General features: G+C 46.7%; 2 protein-coding genes across 5 annotated transcripts in view; both read left to right on the top strand.

The window, feature by feature from the left end:
• The window catches only part of sh2d1aa (SH2 domain containing 1A duplicate a), a 144,744-nt gene that overhangs the window by 86,600 nt on the left and 43,995 nt on the right, over nt 1-14,149 (top strand). The window lies entirely within an intron of this gene.
• The window catches only part of LOC142899661 (connector enhancer of kinase suppressor of ras 2), a 57,972-nt gene that overhangs the window by 31,432 nt on the left and 12,391 nt on the right, over nt 1-14,149 (top strand). For 3 of the 4 annotated variants that reach the window (XM_076043366.1, XM_076043365.1, XM_076043369.1), the window contains exons 9-13: nt 2,307-2,453; nt 8,085-8,212; nt 8,986-9,197; nt 11,179-11,265; nt 11,960-12,168. In XM_076043366.1, coding sequence (XP_075899481.1) covers nt 2,307-2,453; nt 8,085-8,212; nt 8,986-9,197; nt 11,179-11,265; nt 11,960-12,168 — 783 coding nt within the window. The remainder of the gene's footprint in view (nt 1-2,306; nt 2,454-8,084; nt 8,213-8,985; nt 9,198-11,178; nt 11,266-11,959; nt 12,169-14,149) is intronic. The other variant, XM_076043367.1, reaches the window with a different exon arrangement.

The following is a 14,149-nucleotide window of genomic DNA, read 5'->3' on the forward strand; positions in this document are numbered from 1 at the left end:
GGCTCCTCTGCCACTGAAATATTTTGACTTTTGGGAAATATGTTATTTGTTATAAAGTTAGATACGACCAACATGCCAAGAGATTTAGCATTGAAACTGTAGAGCTGGCTCAGACACAAATAAGCGACTGTTGAAAATATTGTTTATCAGTGAGATCATTCATTGTATATGGGCCATTCGTGGTTGGGTAGTCAGGTTTGCCCTTGCTCCCAGGATTCGATGCTAAATGCAACTTTGGTTTTAGGTATAAGCCTCAGTTAAACAGCTCAGATTTAAATATGTACTTTGACTAAGAACATTTTGAGGTTCATTTCTTTTTTCCCCAGCCGAACAAATCGCACAGGAAAAACTTATCTCCAACTTGGCTGTAGTAAATGAATGGCGGTGCAAGAAAGCAGCCAGACTTCTGAACTGGGCCACAGAGAAAACAGGCAGCTAACAGCTGACACAGGCTGGTCATCATGATGTCAGGAAGAAGGTCAGAGCAGTTCTGTCTGTCTGTGGCCAGCGTGTGTGTGTGTGTGTGTGTGTGTGTGTGTGTGTGTGTGTGTGTGTATGTGCATGCGGATGGCCGGTGGCCTCTGCGGACACTTCCTGAAGCTGTGCCCAGTGTAGCCAATCAACGGCCTGACGAGTGCAGCGAGCTCTGGGGACAGGCTGGCAGGGAAGCACGGCGCAATTCTGGAGTCAGCATGTTTCTTTTTTTTCCCCCTCTCTCTCTTTTTTTTTTTTATCACATTGCTGCCTCTTAACCTCACTGACCAAAGTCCAATGTTCAGCCGAGGTGGTTGAAGCTTTGTGAGGGTGAATGGTGTTTGTGAATCAGTTTAGCATCAAGAAGTATAGTTAAACATTAAGAAATACGCTTAATAGTATTACTTATGATGTCTTAGCATGCAGTCGTCACATGCAACATAAAATATTAATGAGCGATTTTTTTTCTAGTCGTCGGCATTAATGATGCTGCTGAGATGCTGGAAGCCCCGCGGAGGCTAATTGACACCATCCACCCCAACATCCGCTCACTTCAGGCCCTCTTAACCATGACACAGTTTTAGCCAGTGACACTGGTCCCTCAGCAGGACGCAGCCTTGCTTCACAAATTTTGCGAGGAACAGCTTGAGAAAGGTGTCAAACAGCTAAAAGTGTTGGACTGGTGTGACAGAAGCCTCTGATTCTGACTCTGCCTGTGCCTTGTGGTCGTACTCGTCCATGGACGGCATTAAAGAGTGTTGTGGACGTGACAGTTACATGACATTTATTATCTTAGAACCAAGAACATACAAATGCAGCCTGGAGTTTTACCACTGTCAAAGATTTTGTGGCCAATCGGTGCGTGTTTTATTTTGCCATTTTATATTTTATTTTGCGTGCTTTTATTTCATTATGCAATTTACACTCTGGACCGGATGTGACTCTCCGGAAAACCCGCAGTGTTGTGACTGCCAGCCGCACTGCCGCACTGTTTTACCAAAGTCAGCTGCCATTCTCAGCTCAGTCACATTTGGCAGTATTAAATAGTGCTGCTGTGTGTTGGATTGTTACATAAGAGTGGATTGTATAATTCCCTGGTTGTCACATTTTGATGCTTTTAATGGTCTGTTACACCAACCACAAGTGGAATTTATGAAGGTGGGAGTGTGATGTCTGTTCAATTTTAGCTAAGGGACTGACTTTGAGATGTGTGACCGGCACTGTTGTGCTATGCAATAGAGAAACACTTCCATATTCATATCTCATTATTCCTAATTCTCATATTGAATTGCCACTATTCAAAATTATTCATATCAACCCCTGGTTTGGCACTGTTACAATGTAAAATCTCCAAAAGTGAGCAGACAATTAGATGAGGGAAAGTGGTCAATTGCTTGTTGATGCAGATCAGCCAATCACACGGCAGCAAGGCGCCTTCCTGAAGTGACTTGGTGAACGTGGTTGTTGTTGCCGGTGTTTCACAAGCTGCTGATCTCCTGGGATTTTTTCACATGCAACCATCTCCAGGTTTTACAGACAGAGAGAGATAATATTGAGTGAGCAGCATTGTGTGGAAGGAAGGTGTCTTATCGATGTCAGGGGTCAGAGGTCAGAATTGGCTGGACTGGAGAGCACAGAAATGGAGCGGGAACTCTGATCGCTATTGGTTGCAACCGAGGGCTGCAGAACATCCTCTCATAGCATCTCGCCTCAACAGGCTGCAAGAATAATCTTTGAAATATTCAGAAATTGCTTGTTTGAATTAGTTTTTTTTTTGTCGCAGTTCTGACCTCACACACTTGTTGTAACCGCCTGCCGTGTGTGTTCCTCAGGTGGGCTGGCAGCTGAAGAACCTGGTCAACGCCCTGCGGGAGGACCCCTGCGGCGTCATCCTCACGCTGAAGAAGAGGCCTCAGAACACGCTGAGCTCCACGCCGGCTCTGCTCAGGAACGTCCGCTGGAAACCGCTGGGCTTGCAGGTACAGTCTGGGCGCAGGTCGACCTCAAACACCACCACAGTGGTTTCCTGAGTGGATGGATCTCTGGGCAACAAGTTTGAGGAGGGTTTTGAAAAGGTTTAAAATTGCTGAGGTTGGAATGTGTTGAACCTCTGGCGTCATCCCTGACCCCATCGATTTCACTGCTGGCATTATAAAGAAGAAAGATCCACCTTTTGTCTTTTGTATTAATCCTCCTTGCAAGGATTATTTAAAAAAATATTTAATTTAGTCCTCAGGTGAAAGCTCTTCACAGAAGTTTTCTTCAGCATCCCCCCCAAAGTAGAATCCATGTGCCGATACGTCTCAAATTTGAGCTTTTTGAGTCGTCACGCTGAATAAAATTGCCTGAAGCTCACACTCAGTGTCACCTCATGGTCCAGCACAAACTTACCACCAATATCTCCAGACATGTCTCGGCCCCTTCTCGCCTCGGAGGGGCGTCTCCTGTTTCACAGGGGAACAGTATTAATATGCAGTTCAGCAGCTTTCTTCCTCTTAGCATCCATTTCCACCTGCTCTGCACTGCCGGGAGTCATGTGACCGTTGGCTTCGTGCACGTTCCACTGCCTGAAAGGAGCAGGAAAGGTTGCGTACGTGCGCACGCGTGCAGATGTTTGCGGGCGTCGAGAGCGGAGCGGGTTGGACGCGACGCGACGTGACGTGACGTGCACTGAATGAAGAGATGTTCACGTTGGAAAGATGACTCTCCAGATTTTAATGGAATTGCAACATCCTGTATTATAATGACATTGATTGTGCAGCCCAGCCCTGCTGTTTTTTTTGTTTTTTTTTATGTGTGAGGCTTCACACTATGGTGGGAAAAATAGCCTCTGGAGGGGCATTGCAACAACTGTTTTAGCAAAATGCGGCAGCTCTATCACGCCTCTGACTTTCCCAGGTGTTCTCTTGCCTCTCCCGAGCGTCTCTCCAAGCTGCTGCCAAGCAGCTTATTGTTACAGCGGCCACGCACGTGCGAAAAAACAGAATTTTGGGGGGCTTTTTCTACCCCGACGTGGCTGCGAAGACTCGGCGAGCGCCACAAGCCGTGCGAGATCAGAGCGGCCAAGATATCTGCGGGAGAGGAGGAGAGAAGAGAGTGTTTTAGATTTGTTCTCCCCTTAGAAAAGACTGGAGCTCTTAATTATTCATAAGCAACCACAGGCGGCTCCACTGGCTCCGAATCAAGAGGTGCTACTCAGCAAATACTGGAGATAATGCAGCAAATCCAAAATGTCCTGCTAAGCAGCCTTTACATGTGTGTGTGTGTGTGTGTGTGTCAGTGTGTGAGTACATGCTTGCGTGTGTGTGTGTGTGTGTGTGTGGTAAATTCCTAGACCCAGTGCTGCACTGTGCACACTCGTCCATCTGTACATGTCAGAGGCAGCAGCACGTCTCCGTGCATGTTTGTGCACGCATGAAGGACGAGGTTCTCCGCTAACGGTCTCGATGCTCCTTTGAGAGGCGCGAGGAAGTGGGTCACAGCAGTGTGTGTGTGCTGCCCTGGGTGCATACTGTACACACACACACACCCAGAAGAGAGAAAGAGGGAGAGAGAGAGACCAAAAACAAGCACACGCACACACGCACGCACACACACACACACACACACACACACACACACAAACATGTGCATCCAGCATCGGCGGCTTTAAAGGATGAATTGCACGGCTGCGAGGTTTTAGCCCAAATGTGGCAGGCGTTGGGCGAGATTAGGACCCAATCCACAAAAGAAACAATTTATCTCGCAAAGTGTCATGTGATTCCAGTCCTTAAATCCCTCCATGGCAACCTCGGCTGCAGCACAGACACACACACACACTCGCACACACTCATCCCTCTCCTCTCTCTCCCTCCGTCCCACCTTGCACGTGCGCCTCGTTCCTGGTCTACCGAGGAGCGAGTGGAGCATTAGTAATTTAAAGCTCCGCTGTGATTACAATAATGATTCCAGCGGAAAAAACACACACACACACACACACACACACACACACAAAAATCGTGTTTGCGGGGGGTTTCTGCCAAGCTGCGTATTAGACGTGGGCTGCGAAAACGTGCACATCCGGAGTGTACTCACTTTACCACGAGTCACGTGTGTGTGTGTGTGTGTGTGTGTATCTGTGTGCGTGCGCGTGTGTGTGTGTTTGCTTTAGATTGTCTGTGGCCTCGCGTCCATAAATCTCTGATATGTTTAGAGACATGAATTATTGCTGTTTGACACAGCATGCTATTTTAGGCCACGTGTATTGACCACCTAGTTTTCTATTATTGATGTGGAGGCTGAATGGGTGGGTGGGGGGTTGCGAGGGTGGGGAGGTATATATGGAGGGGTTGTGAGGGGGCGCAAACTTTTCAGGCTATTTTTGGAGACGGCTTAAAACCCTTTCACACATGAATATTCAACATATATCTTGAATTTATTTGATCTCTTAAATTGGGAACCAAGGCAACGCTGTTGCAGCGTTGTGTTCATTATCACATTAAAGGCCCAATGTGTCTTATCCAGCAGCATCTAGTGGTGAGAAAGTGAATTACAAACCAGTGACTGGAGAACTCAAGTCTTGATATAAAGAAGTAAATGATTAAATGAGTAATTAAAAAACACCTCACACATCTTTCCTTTTCCTGCTGCAGTTTCCCCTTTGTAATCAGTGATTCTATATTCTGTGCCAGGAAATACAAGTTTGTTCTACATTTGCAGATAAGAGTCGTACACCCAGATCATAAATTACCACCTGAGTAGTTTTACAGTACATGTGTCTTTTATCATCGGAACGTTGGAAAAACACAAGTCATAAATCTCATGATGAATGGCTGAAATTTAAATTCAAGCTGTGCCTGTTTTAAGATGCCAAAGTTGTTAATGTTGGACAAACTCATCAGGTATATATACGGGAGGACGGGGGCACAAACCTTTTAGGCTATTTTTGTCAACAGCTTAAAACACTTTCATACATGAATATTCAATATGTATTTTGAATTTATTTAATCTCTTCCGGGGCCCGGACCTGAGACCTTTCTGTGTGGAGTTTGCATGTTCTCCCCGTGTCTGCATGGGTTCTCTCCGGGTTCTCCGACTTCCTCCCACAGTCCAAAAAACATGCATGTGAGGTCAATTGAACACTCTAAATTGTCCGTAGGTGTGCATGTGCATGTGAGTGTGAATGGTTGTCTGTTTCTATGTGGCCCTGCGATGAACTGGCGACTTGTCCAGGGTGTCACCCTGCCTTCGCCCTAAGACAGCTGGGATAGGCTCCAGCAGACCCCCGTGACCCTGACCTCGGGACTAAGCGGGTATGGAAAATGAATGAATGATGAATGTTCTCTCTCTACAGCCTTTTATCATTGGAACGTTGGAAAAACACACGTCATGGATCTCAAGATGACCGGCTGGAATTAAAATTTAAGCTGTGCCTGTTTTAAGATGCCGAAGTTGTTAACGTTGGACGAACTCATAACTTAGCCGTGATAAATGCACCATGTTTTCTTTAGCATGCCGCAAGGAGCTACAACATTGGCTGCGGTTGCAGTGGCTGCTGGGATAGGCTCCAGCCCAGCCAGCTAAGTGCATCAATTCTTGATAAATGTAGCAAATGAAAAAACCTCGACTGTATGCATTATGGAAGATCAAACCAAGTTTCTCCGTCTGAGTTTTCTGTGCGCGTGAATAGTGATGCTCTGTTGACATTAGGCAGGTGAACAAGTACAAAAAATGCATGTAGCAATAGGACACTATTGCAAAGATATTGCGTCGTGACTCCGGTACAGATGAATGAATGAATATCCAAGAGCGTGGTCGGCCACAGTTGGCTCGGTGATGTTGAAGGACCGCTGGTGGCAGGCAGGGGGGGGGGGGGGGGGGGGGGTTGATGCGCTTTTGACTGGCTGGATGTTGGACACAGTTGGAGTCAAACCGCTTTAAGTGCTGTTTTAACTCAACTCATTCTGTTTTTCTTCCCCCCGCTGTGGCGTGTTGAAGTTCCAACTCTCTCTTCCTCTCTGAACCCAAACCCATTTACGTGCGGCAGTGGGCTGTAATCACCAAATTACTGTTTTCATCCCAAAACCAGTCACCACAGCACACAGCTCCCCCTCAGCCCCTCTCCCCTGCCACTCTCTCCCTCTCTCCCCGTTTGTCCTATTTCCTTTTTGCTCTCCTCCTCGCATCCCTCTCTTCTTTCCACCTCGTCTTCATTATTTATTGTGGAGCCGTCTTACTATAAGCTGCCTTTTCTGAGAGGAGGAGGAAGACGGAGAGGGAGACGGTGCCCGGGGATGGATGCTTCTGCTGCTACATGGCGCTGGTGAAAAGTTTGGAGCGAGAAATGAAATCTCCTAATGCACCGCTGATGAAATGATGAAACGCTGGGCCTCCCTAATGAGAAGGACTCAGGCTCCCACTGTTTATCTGTTCCAGCCACAGCCACATCTCCTGCTCAGAGCCAGTTCAGTCGCACAGCCACCCCTTCCTCTAGAATCTGGAAACCTCCTCTTCCTCCTACCTCCTCTTTCCCCTCCTCCTCATCCTCCTACCTCCTCTTTCCCCTCCTCCTCATCCTTCTCCTTTCCCTGCCCCCTTCCTCCTCCTCCATCTTCTCTTTCACCTCCTCCTCTTTCTTCTCCTCTTCATCCTCATTCTCCATCTCCTCTTCCTCCTTATTTGAGTTCTAAATGAACATGATTTACTTTTGAAGTTTTTTCTGTGACATCAGAGAAGAAGCTCTCTTCTCTTCTCTTCTCTTTCCTTCTCTTCTCTACTCTTCTTTTCTCTACTCTTCCCTTCTCTTCTATTCTATTTCCTTCTCTTCCATTCTCTTCTCTTCCCTTCTCTACTCTTCTCTTCCCTTCTCTACTCTTTTATTTCCTTCTCTTCTCTTCCCTTCTCTACTCTTCTCTTTCCTTCTCTACTCTTCCCTTCTCTTCTATTCTATTTCCTTCTCTTCCCTTCCCTTCTCTTCTCTTCCCTTCTCTACTCTCCTCTTCCCTTCTCTACTCTTTTATTTCCTTCTCTTCTCTTCCCTTCTCTTCTCTTCTCTTCTCTTCTCTTCTCTTCTCTTCTCTTCTCTATGGAAGACCTGATGACAAATGGATGCACCGCGTCCTTGAGTGGAGCCCATGCGGGCGAGAGGCAATGCCTGTCAACCCCCTGCCCTCCCCCCTCCCCCCCTTCTCTGTCCTCTACTTCTCCCAGGGAGGGTGTGTAGGGGGGTGGGGGGTGAGGAGCGAAGAGGAGGAGGAATGGAGAGAGGAGAGGAGAGGTTGTCATGGGAACAGACGTGGAGAGAGCGCTGCGTGAGTGAAGAGGCTTGAGACAAAATGACAAAAAAAAAGGGGGAGAAAGCCAAAGCGACTGAACGGAGGAGAGGCTGCACATTGTAACAACAGGAACAACACAACGCTGCGGCGCTGTGCAAACAACTCCTTTTGTTTTGTTTTGAGTTCCTGCTCGGAGGCAAAATGCAGGGCGATGGTGAAAAAAAGAGGGCAAATATAAAAATAAAAAAAACGCTGCCCTTTCTCATATCTGAGGCGGGCAAAAAAGATCCCAGGCCTGGTTGTTCCTGCCTAGGTGCTGAAATGTTTTCTTTTCTCTTTTTCTTCTTCCTCACTCAGCCGATCCCCACCAGCCCTACCAGCACCTCCCCGACACCAGGTGGAACTCTGGGCATGTCCAAGATGGACGGCCCCAGCATGCAGGACGTCTACATCCTGTCCCCCGTGTCGGGCCTCTACGGCACCAGGTGAGTGGTGCTGCACGCACAGGTGTTTGATGTTGCTGAGGATTGTGATCCTGCTGCTAATGATGGTGCCGGTGGTTTAGTTTATTTTTTTTTTTTGTTTAGTTATATTTAGTTTATTTTTGAATAAGTGAAAGAAAAGAAAAGAAAAATGAAAAAAAAATGACTCAAAATAGAATTACAACAACATAATAAAAAATGGAAACAACATTAAAAGGTCCAATGTGTAAAATTTACATTGATTAACGATTATATTAGTAAAAACTTTATATACTGAAAAATACATTTAAATACATTAATAAAAGTGTATAACTGCAGCACAATAAAAGTAATTTCGGTTTCCTGATCTTGAACTTGAACTGAACAGTTCTTATATGTAAATGTGAAAATACATAGATCAAGGGTCCTGCTCCCAGTTAGCTGCCATCTTGCACCGCTATATTTCTAAGGAAGCCTGGTGTGGACAATCTAGCTCGCCTGACAGCGCGTTTCGCAATTAGGGTGACTGCCCGCATCTTCATATAAACCAACGAAGAAGAAGGTGGACGAGGTATCCAGGTTTGTGTGTGCAGCTCACTGGCAAGCTCAGGAGAGGGAGGAGAGTGAAAGACGCTGCAATCTAAAATGTGACCACTTGATGTCACTGTTTTTTCTTCAAAATCTCCAAAAATGACACACTTGACCTTTTTACATATCCCCAAAAAACAATGATGATGAGAGAGATGACGCTGACCACTCTGCACCCACCCTCACCCTCACCCCACCCTCCCCTTCAGGGACGAGCTGGGCATGATGTCATGTGACGACATCAGCCGCTACAGTGTGAGCTCCCAGTCGGGCTCCAAAGGTTCAGAGGCCGTCAGCTACTACCTGGACCAGGACAGCGGTCAGTTCTTCTCGCTGCTGGAGGGGGACGGACCTCCCGTGCCCGAATACGAGCGGGGCCGCAACACGGGGGTCCGTCGGCGGGACAAGACCCCCACCCACGGTGAGACTGGAGTGGGCGGGGCACTGCCGTGTGTGTGTGTGTGTGTGAATGTGGCTGCGAAAGAGAAGCATGCTTGTCTTCCACCATTTATTTATTTATTTTTCGTTTTGTCTTCCCTTCTTGGTTCATCACTCGCTTCACACAACTCAGCTTCTTTCTGTTTCTGCACCACATGTACGTTGTCCTCAAAAAAAAGAAAAAAAAAACTCCACACGTGTTCCACTGACCAACAGTCGTCAAACACTCCGGCACCCCCTGCCCTGTCTGTCCCACCACCACCTGTGTCTTCCTTGTCTGAGGCGGCTTCCCGGACATTCTTTATCTTCTTAAGAGGCTTTCAAGGGGCCGCTGATGTTCAAGGTCAGGAGCACAACACAGCCGTAATGCCTCTGTGTGCTATCGGCTACTCTATTGTAAAGCCATTGGATTGCAAGCGAGTCATCGACCTGCGATGGGGCCCACTCGAATCTGAATTTGAGAGTAAAACGACTCTTTGAAAGACACTTTAATCAACACATGATTGTTTTAATATAGACCCACAACCTTCATCTGTGATACAAGACACAGAGGTGTCACCTGGTTTGATTATGGTACTGATTTGCTAGCTATTCTCTATGTCTGCTTAAGCTACGTTTCCATTACAGTTTTTTCAAAATAAAAGTGATATTTCTTAAAAGTACAATTGCCATTTGCAGCTTTCCATTGAATGGTGTGAAGCCCATTAGCTGTAATTTTCATAAAATCTTGTCCCGCGAGACCTCACTTTGAGGAGGGTGGAGGTGCAAAACATTTTGCATTTTCACTTGAAGTGAACTGGTCACATGACGTACGTGGTCAAGTCTGGTGACGTGTAAATGTGAAAAAGTGTTTGCGATATATCTCTATATTGCTACGTCTGGAAAACCACCTCATGAGAGCTTCAAAACCTTTTTGCGATATTTGAGAGGTTTTTCAAAGTTTAGGTGTTTCCATTACCAATTTCTTATTGCGATATTTAGGTTTTGCGCAATTCTCGGGGTAATGGAAACGCAGCTTTCAGCTGTTGCCAAGTTTGTTCGTTTTTTTTCTTTGAAAACAGTTGGTTTTCATGTTTCTGGCGCTGACACTTTTGGTTGGGCACGGCTCCTCTTGGGATCCCAACCGTAGTGGGTACCAAAACAGTACCGGTTGCTCAGAACTGCCACCTGGTGGAATAGCGTAAATAACCAGTCGAGTAGAGCCAACTAGGTAGAATCTTAGAAAAGGCCCGTTTGAAGCCTGTCCTGGTTCAGCTCACTGGTTTCTTCATCTGGAACTCCTCTCTGGCTGACACCTTCAGCAAACAAAGGTCCCCTGATTCTGAAGCTACGAATTTCAGCAAGTGGTCTTGATGTGATTGGCTGATTAGCTACTCATGTTAACAAGCAATTGAGCATTTAACCTAATAAAGTGAGTGTGCAAATGAGCCATGCCGAAGGAGAAACACCACCCCTTCATTATGGAACAGTGTAGCAGCGCTGCTTTCCACTTGTATCGTATATATGATTGTGATTGGTCCAAAGCTGATCCCAGCAGGGAGGGTATTGAACTTCCCCAGCTGATGGCCAGTGTCAGTGTGGAAGCCTGCTTGGGAATGTCATCGTGACCTGAAGCATTCTTAAAGTGTGAAGACAGAATTTTTGAATCCTCATCTAAGAGACATTTTTTTTGAGAGAACGAAACCTCAGAATCTCCGTCTTTGTCATGTGACGCCCTGTCTGTGCAGCAACGGCACGTTTTCCACTTCCTCCAGAGCCTCTTGCCAGCCTGTCGTCCCCCCTCCTGCCCCTCCTTTCCACCACCACCAGCACCACCACCACCACACACGACTCTCACCTGTCCTTCCCTCCAGCTGTGTCCCCACACTGTCGCTCAGCCACCGATCCCCCTCTGTGAGACCCCCGTCCCCACCACACCCGTCACCCTCCCCACCAACACTCTGACTGATGATTGGTCGTTCCAGGTGACCACAGGCCCGTTTCCATGCCACCTGAATATAACTGGATGGCTGAGGCCAAGGAACCCAGCATGGGCAAGAGAGGGAGTCGAGGTACACACACACACACACACACACACACACACACACACACACACACACACACTCCTGCTCCTGCGACAATGACAGGAGTCACAGGCTCCTGCCGTGCCGTGCCGTGCCGTACCTTACCGCGCTCTGCTTCATTCTCGGCTCGACGCATTTCAACTCATCCTCTGGTTCTCCATGGTGCTGTGGTTTGTGTGAGGATACATATCTGCTGCAGGATATGTATCAGCCAGGGCTGGACACTAACATAAATGCAAGAAAATTGCATTTATACAGCCCTACTTCTGGAAATGGGGGTTTCTTTTCTTGTTATTTTGATTATTTTTGTTTTTGCTACTCAATTTCTAACCAACTTTACTCATTTTTTTGCAGCAAAGGTCCAGTTTGAATTCAGCTGATTTCTTCTCTCTAGTATGACGGTGTGTCGAGGTTCTTTCTGCTGTCAACTCTTTTTTTTTTTTTTTTTTTTTAATGCTGGAAGCACAGACAAAAACAAAGCAAAAACAACAGAAAAGAAGTGTGTCGCTGTTTGGAAGCCCAAAGCCGACTCGAACCTCGTGCGACTGACGAGAAGCAGATTAGCCGCGGCAGCGGTTCAGCGATGCTATCTTCCTCCCTCCCCATCCCCTCCTCTGTGGATGTGTTATTTTTTTTTTCTTCTTGGTTCCACCCTCTGAATGCTTTCCTCCTCCCGCCTCAGACTCGGACAACTCCCTGCTGCGCTACCTCAGCGACGACAAGATCCTGGTGATCGAGGAGGAGCCCGAGGGACTGGGCAGGGAGAGCCGGCGGGATTCCACCCGCCGCTCCCGGCGCAAGAGCCGCAATCCCAGCAGCCCCAGCTTCCCCCTCAGCCCCTCCATGCTGTCCTCCACACTCCGCCTCGACCAGCCGCCTGATGCTCTGCCTGTACGTACGCAGTCTCCATCTTTTCACACCACTTTTTTTTTTTTTTACTGACCAATAAATACACAAATGCAGTCGTGCGAAGGCTCACACAAGGCTCACACAAGCGTTGATGAGGAGTGAATGCAAGAATGCCACAAATATATACATTTGTGGGGCCCTATCCTAATTTTGCTGTCAATTATATTAAAAAAAAAATCACTTTAATTGAACTGTTTAAATTGTTTTTATTATCAGACTGACTGCCAGTTATTGACCTTATCAACAGCTTATTCATATGAATGGCTTGTTTTGTTCATTTTCTACTCATTTGAGCAGTATTTAAAGTACTGCTCAGTCCCTTAATATACTACAAAGAGAAACACGTCCTCTTGTAATATGCCTGCATATTGACAAGATCAAGACAAATACATTATAAGTATAATAATTACTGCTGCAATTGCCTTTCCTGGATGTCTTTGAGGCAGAGCTCAGTATTAGTCTCTACATGTCTGTTTAGTATACAGCAGGTATGTGGACTGTTTTTCAGAGAACCAGAAAGTGCTGCTAAGTGTGTCTCTACAGTGAGTCGTGACTGAGCAGCAGCTCAGCGGGATTGAGCTCTCATTATTATTAATTGTATTATTCACTCGATGCTTTTCTTACCGTTAGCGTGTCAGAATGCCACCGCTGCAGCAAAACAGGCTTTCAAGGCTGCGAACTTCACCTATTTCCCCTGATTGTTGCATTTTTAAGCAGACTGCAGGGAGGCGCCTTTTAGTGCACTCGTATTTCTGCACAGCTCTGTTGTGTGTGTGTGTGTGTGTGTGTGTGTTTGTGTGTGTGTGTGTTTGTGTGTGTGTGAAGAGAGGAGAATGTGTGGAACAAGCACTGTCACTGCATGTTACCAGCTTCACAGGTTTTTGAGAACGACCCAAAAACCCACGTACGCACATACACGCACACGCTGTGTAACTTTGTGTTTATGGTGTGCACCAGCGAGCGCGAACTAGCGGGACAGTGGGAGGGTATCGAGTGTATCGAGTGTATTTATTTGTATGCAGGGTGGCCATCTCACGACTCGTCCTAATGCTGCCTAATATCCCCCGTCTCCTCAGACATGGCTGAGGCTAAATAGGAGTTTATTCTGAACAGACACACACACACACACACACACACACGCACACACGCAGGCACCCCTGTGAGCAGGTGTATGACTCAGCATCAGCCAGACCAATTACCAAGGCCCCACTGACAGACTGTGCTTAAAACACAACTCTTGCACACACACACACACACACACACACACACAGAAGATGAACTGGCTGGTGTTACCCTCTCCACTGTGTGTCTCACATGGCGGTGACTCACAGCCATTTAGCGGCATCAAGTCCGCTGTCTTGCACTAACAGACACATGGTGGCACTAACGACCTGCCGTCCCCCTCCCCCCGCCGCTGCGCACACACACATACACACACACACACACACACACACACACACACACACACACACACATACACACACACTAACGAATGTTCCGTTTCTGTGGCTTTTTGTTTTCCAGCAGTACAGCGCAGTCGTTTTAGCACCACACGTGTTGTCTGAGCCCAGTCAGAGATTATTTGTGGTGGTTCGGCGTCAAATCGTCTGTTTGGCAGCTTGTATTTTATCCACAATTTGACAACACGCTGTCTTCTCAATAAAACCTGCTTCAAATAATTCATAGTATAAATTATTTATATCTCATCATTATTGCTGGGCCATTTTAAAAAGCCTTTGCTTGTGTGTTTGTTTTCACTTTGGGTGAAGATGAGATTAAAAGATCTTCAGATAATGTTAAAAAAAAAAATGTTTAAAGTGTTTTTTAGCACCAAGGTCAATAAAGTGGAGCCAGTAAAGGACATAATGGATGGGATTTTCCCATTCCTGGAAGTGACAGTTTAGACACACATCATTCATGCAAAACAATACGCACCTTTAAGTATGAAAATGAAATAGGTATT

The sequence above is a fragment of the Nelusetta ayraudi genome, unplaced genomic scaffold, assembly GCF_046127955.1.
Source record: "Nelusetta ayraudi isolate G7.1 ecotype Tasmania unplaced genomic scaffold, CSIRO-AGI_Nayr_v1 ptg000075l, whole genome shotgun sequence".
Taxonomy (NCBI): Eukaryota; Metazoa; Chordata; class Actinopteri; order Tetraodontiformes; family Monacanthidae; genus Nelusetta; species Nelusetta ayraudi.